Raw genomic sequence first — 6,000 nt, 5'->3', positions numbered from 1 at the left:
CTAGAGATGACCTACTGTCCAACAGAAGAGATGACAGCTGATGCTTTGACCAAACCATTGGACAAAGTCCGACACCGACACCAAAAACTACGAGGCAAGATGCACCTTGTAGAATGAACCAAGTTCTCGTTGAGAAGGGGTGTTGGAATATACGTGGTTCAACTCCAACTTGTGGGTTGAGGCTGCATGGGGTTAAAAAGGGTAGCTAGAGAGGAGACCTCTTGGTTGCTAGGCTATACCTGTCCTTTGATCTCCTGCTGTCTCTTCCTTCCTGCTAGACTGATATGCAAAGGATGTTGATCACAGTTCCTTCCCTCCTTCTTTCTCTTGAGAGGGGAGCAGACATATTCCTTTATCTCTCCCTCTCCTCCAAGCATGAGGGCAAGCCCTGGGCTCAGTGTTTGCAGTTCCAACTTAGCTAGTTAGCTAGATATAGGACTCTTTCCTATCAAGCATGTACTTCCAGAATAAAGTAGTTATTTCTTATTTTAAAGCTTAAAAGTCTCTCTCTGACTAATTTGCAGGTAAGGTATAATCTTTAGCAAGGATTCAAACACACACATAAGCTCACTCAGTACTCTCCGTTCCCAGCATTGCGACTTTCCGACAAGTTAAAGAGGAAAACACAAAAGCAGGACTACAGCTGAACGTCAAAAAGACTAAAGTAATGATAACAGAAGATTTATGTAACTTTAAAGTTGACAATGAGGACATTGAACTTGTCAAGGTTATCAATACCTTGGCACAGTCATTCACCAAAATGGAGACAATAGTCAAGAAATCAGAAGAAGGCTAGGACTGGGGAGGGCAGCTATGAGAGAACTAGAAAAGGTCCTCAAATGCAAAGATGTATCACTGAACACCAAAGTCAGGATCATTCAGACCATGGTATTCCTGATTTCTATGTATGGATGTGAAAGTTGGACAGTGAAAAAAGTGGGTAAGAGAAAAATCAAGTCCTTTAAAATGTGGTGTTGGAGGAGAGCTTTGTGCATACTATGGACTGTGAAAAAGACAAATACTTGGGTGTCAGAACAAATTAAACCAGAACTATCACTAGAAGCTAAAATGATGACACTGAGGTTATCATACTTTGGACACACAATGAGAAGACATGATTCACTAGAAAAGACAATAACGCTGGGGAAAACAAAAGGGAGCAGAAAAATGGAAGGCCAAACAAAAGATGGACTGATTCCATAAAGGAAGCCACAGACCTGAACTTGCAAGATCTGAACAGGGTGGTTCATGACAGATGCTCTTGGAGGTCACTGATTCATAAGGTCACCATAAGTCGTAATCGACTTGGAGGCACATAACAACAACAACAATTGGCTTTGAATACTGGGTTAATTTTTCACATCTTAAGACTAATGAGTAATGTATCACCACATAATTAATTTGCTTATTACACCTTTTATTCTCCTAGTGGACCTATGGGGTTGCACTCAGCTATTTTATGCTCAGAACAGACTCATTAAAATTATAGACCTAAGTTAGTCATGTCCATTAATTTCAATGGGTTTACTTTGAGAAGGACTGGTGCTTGTTACAACCTATAATTTAGAGTGGTATTTAATGCTAGTTCTACTATTGAAGTTAATAGGCATGACTAACTTAGGTTCATTAATTTCAATGGGTCTACTGTGAGTAGAACTTAGCTGAATACAACCCTTAGTATTTTGAACACTATGCAACAGAATCCTGAAGGAGCTTACTCAAATACATCCACAGATGGACCATACTCCCCAGACACAGAATTGCAGCCTTAAAGACTTTGCTTCAGCTTCAGAAGAGAAAATGTCAAATATTCAACATACACCCTGTTAGCATGCCCATCTTCAAAAAGGGCGATTTCTAGTGGTAACCACGTACTTACCTATCTTGGGTGGAGAACCTCTGGCTCGCACGATGCTGCTGAACTACAACTCCCATCAGCCCCAGCTAGCATAGCCAACGGTCACGGCTGATGGGAGCTGTTGTCCAACAGCATCTTGCGGGCCAAAGGTTCCTCACCCACCGAAAGTACATAATAATGTTTCCCATCGGTTAAACTGCACTGAGTTGGAACCAGAGAAGCGTTTGATCCTGGTAGGGTGGTATCTTATCACATTAGTGATTGTAACGCTGGAACCTTTAACTCACCAGTAGGTAGTTTTATCTTGCCCGGGAGCGTCTGGTTTTGGCGCCAAGCAAGCCGCAAGTCACCGGTGCCGTCTGTCTCAGTCCCGGAGTACATGATGAATTCCCGGGAGTGGCTCGGGAGACCCGAGGAGCAAAACTCATCGTCCGGATGGAACCTCGGCAAGTAGGGCGGCACCCTCCCATTCAGCCTTCGCCGGCGTGCAGCGTGGAAAAAGGAGGCAGCTCTCGGGAGTCCGTGGAAGACTCTCCTCCTGGACTGTTCTTCCTTGGCTAGCCGGGGAGCGGCACTGTTTCCCCGTGTCGAGGCAACCGAGAGAGGCGCACGCTCTGCCCGAGCCTTCCCCGAGAGCCTGAGCAGCCGGGACTGAGGCAGCAACTGGGGGAAGGGAGTAGCAAAGCCAGGGCGCCGATCATAGTCGGCGGTGGCGGAGTAACAGCGGTAGCGGTAGCTGTTTCCATTCCCTTCCTCCACGATAACAGCCACTACCGGAGGCCGCTCAATGCTGCACCTTCCGGAGCTGCATGAGGTAAAAAGGCGGGCGGGCAGGCAGGCAGGCAGGCGGCCCCTGGGGTGCGGGTCTCTTGTTGCTGTTTGCTGTCCTCCCCCTCTTTCTTCCCGCTGGCGTGGCAGGTTTTGGGGAGGTGGCAATATCTCTTTGTAAGAGTCGAGAATTAACTTGAGTGAGGGGGCTAGAGGAGGGGTCCTGAGGTTGGAAGTTGAGAGAAAGCTCTATGAAGTGGATGGAGAGTGGCCTGTGCCCTCCGTTGGGGGGAAGGGGGTGACTGTGTGGCCTCCATCCCTGAGGTAGAGGCAAGGCCTGCCTGGATGGAGAGCTTAAGATTTGACTTGGGGAGGTAGCCGGCTGGGACGGTGTTGTTTTTGGAATTCCACCCGTCTCCTCCTCCCCTCCTGTTGGCTTCTGTGTCTCCTGATAGTTTTGAGGCCTAACAGTTTAGGCCTCGCCTCCTGTCGTGGTGGAAGTGCCTGTCTTGGAATCTTTCGGTGGCCCAGGATTTTCCTTTCTCTTCTCTTGAGATTATTTTTTGAGGGGAAGGGGATCTTTCTTCTTAATTTTTGTTTGGTCTGGATTAAAATCTCATTGTGAACCGCGAGGCAGCAAAACTAATCATGCTAGGCTTAGAGCGGCCGCCCAATGAAAGGGGGCGATGGAGAAGGAAGGAGTTGGAGGGAGAGCGCTGGGTGGTGCTGGTGGGGGAATCGGGTCAACCCCGGGTTGCGACTTGCAGGGGAGAAAGGCATGGGGCCTCGCCGACAAACACAGAGGCCTTCTTTTGAATCAAGGTTTAGAAATGGGAGAGGAAAAAAAAGGTTTAGAAAGTCTCTATTCCGCTGAACTTTTGTTTTCTGACCGATAGAGGCCGGTAGAGGACTGTGGAGAAGGAAACTTTATAACTAGCAGCACTAGGATGGATTTCCCATCTGCCCAACCAAAGCCTCCTGCCGACGGCAAAATCATCTTCTACCCTCCTGGAGTTAAGGAAATCACTGATAAAATAACTAACGATGAAGTAGTCAAACGTCTGAAGGTAAGAGCTTTTTCTTTATTCTAATTTGCCCTTCACCATATTTTTCTCTTCCCCTCAAAAAAAATCCTCCCTACCTATTTATCTTATTGGCTTTGAACAAGCAAAAGGTTTTAGAGTGTTATTGTCATACTTTGTAGCTTCAGATACGTACGCCTGTTTTGCTAATGTGTCTACAGTATTGTTTTCATTTTCGAAAGTGTTGTGGGAAGGTAATGTAAAATTTTGAGGTGGATTGCTTATGATTTTTAAACTTGGTAGAAAATATCTCTAAAAAGGTGAGACTGTACATACGGGTTATGGTCAACTGAAACACAAAGCATTATGGTAATTCTAATTTTTTTGTTCATTTGATAAGCAGTTATAAAATTATTTCTAGCTCCCAAAGTAGGTACTTGTACAGAGTCACTACTTTCTAAAGATACCAATGGGACAAAAGTTTAGAAAGTTTTTATATAAATGTCATATCTAAGGAAATATACTAAATATATATCCTCTCAGATCATATTCAGGGCTCCACATATCTCTTTACAGAGTCATTTATGATATGTGCTTTTCCCCAAGTTTTCCATCAATTGCAGTGCATTTTTGGAAGGATATATATATTTTTGCTTATTTTTACAGAAGGCAGAAAGATCTGCTTCTGTCTTCTGCAAAAGCCTATATCCCATTATAGAGAGGGTGAAATCATTCAGTGTAAGGCTGAAGGGAGGAGCCTGGGTGAGCTGCTGTAGAGTGGTGGTAAGGCAGCGGTTCCAGTGGCAACCAAGATGCAGTCCAGTGGTGCTGTCAGCTCCAGTGAGGAGGGATATGTCTTGGTTATCAAGACAGCTGGACATGCTCTAGGCAGCTCCTTCCCTGGGAAGAGAAAGATACATTTGTTTGATTGTCTGGGCAACTGGACCTGCAAGCTCTGGGAAACTTTCAGGAATAAGCAATCAGGGCCTGGGAAATGCATCAATTTCCTTAACATGCTGTGAATGGATTTTTTTTTTCATATTGAGAATCTGTTTTTATACAGTTGCTGTGAAAGATTGCCACTAGGCTGGAAAAACAGTGTGTGTATATTTAGGTCATCATGGTAAAATCTGTCTTTGCTGAGTTGTCTGGTGAGGATTTTGATTGTAGTCCATGTGAATCCAAAGGCTGTGTTATAGTTATTATTACATTAGAATGAAGCCAGGATGTTTCAAAATGTCAGCTTGGCACCATCTTTTAAAGTTTTGTCTGTATACTGTTTTTTGCACAGTTAATCTTTGCCCCATATTCTGAGAAGTTTTGAGAGAGCTGCACATGAAGCAGGTTATAAGTGTTTGTGGCAAACTGTCCTAAGATACATTAATATCTTGGCACTAGTTACAGGTTACATGAATGGAGAAATATGTATTTTGTAGATTTCAGTTTGTTGATTAAATCCAAATAAGTATATTTCAACAAAGAAACTATGGGTTTGTCCTAACTGTCTTGTTATAACATAGTAGTCTACAAAGCTGGAGCAAACTGTTGTGCTTAAAACAACAGTTGGGTTTCCATTCATATTGTAGGTATTGGTTATCATTATCCTCTGTTAACATTGTAGTTGAACACTTTAGTTACTGGTGTCATCTTGCTACTAGCATTGGTCCTCTTCCACTCTTCAGCGGTTTGTAGTGCCTCCTGTATGTTATCTGGTTTCCATTCTAATTTTGCACCAGTGAGGGAGTTTTCTGGTGAAGTGAAAGAGTTTCTAAGTCCTTTCTTGCAGAGGTATGCTATGTTGGCTACTTGTATAATTTTTATCTTATGATTAAAGTTCTAGTCCTCTACCTGGCAACCTGCTAAAATGTCTTTGTTTCACAAGCTTCTTTTTGCTGGGCCTGTGATCCTGATATTTCATAGCCTGACTTACCTTGTCCACTTTGCCAAGATCAATGGTAGTTTGAGATTTGATTCCTACATATCCAGGTTCAGCCAACAGACATTCTAAATGATGATTTAAATTAGGAATGAGCCGTAACAGGTCTTGGGCTTGCTTGCTTTCCCTCCCCTTCCTCTTCTTTTGCCCTCAAAAGAAAGCTGCAGTTCCATATTACACAATGGAAAGCCAGTGTGGTAAAGTGTTAGATGAGGACTAGGTTCAAGTCTCCACTCAGCAGTCTCTCAGCCTAACCTGCTCACAAGATTGTTGGGACAATAAAATAATGAAAGGGAGAACTATCTACGTCACCTTGAGCTTCTTTGAGAAAATGTGGGTTATAAATGTAATAAATAAATATGAGCTTGGAGAATTGTGGTTTGCTAAGTTTAATTCCTACCTGTGATAGGCCAGGA

The 6,000-nt window shown here is 43.6% G+C and overlaps 1 protein-coding gene across 4 annotated transcripts in view; it reads left to right on the top strand.

Annotated features, from left to right (window-relative positions):
• Positions 1-2,042: 2,042 nt before the first annotated feature.
• PDS5A (PDS5 cohesin associated factor A) overlaps positions 2,043-6,000 on the top strand; it is a 91,541-nt gene continuing 87,583 nt past the window's right edge. For 2 of the 4 annotated variants that reach the window (XM_061583796.1, XM_061583795.1), the window contains exons 1-2: positions 2,043-2,672; positions 3,523-3,693. In XM_061583796.1, the coding sequence (XP_061439780.1) occupies positions 2,646-2,672; positions 3,523-3,693 (198 nt within the window). In that variant the 5' untranslated portion in view covers positions 2,043-2,645. The other 2 variants (XM_061583798.1, XM_061583797.1) reach the window with 2 other exon arrangements.

This window comes from Rhineura floridana, chromosome 9 (genome assembly GCF_030035675.1).
Source record: "Rhineura floridana isolate rRhiFlo1 chromosome 9, rRhiFlo1.hap2, whole genome shotgun sequence".
Classification (NCBI taxonomy): domain Eukaryota; kingdom Metazoa; phylum Chordata; class Lepidosauria; order Squamata; family Rhineuridae; genus Rhineura; species Rhineura floridana.
The sequence above is the reverse complement of the archived record's forward strand: the minus strand, read 5'-3'. Positions and strand labels throughout refer to the sequence as shown.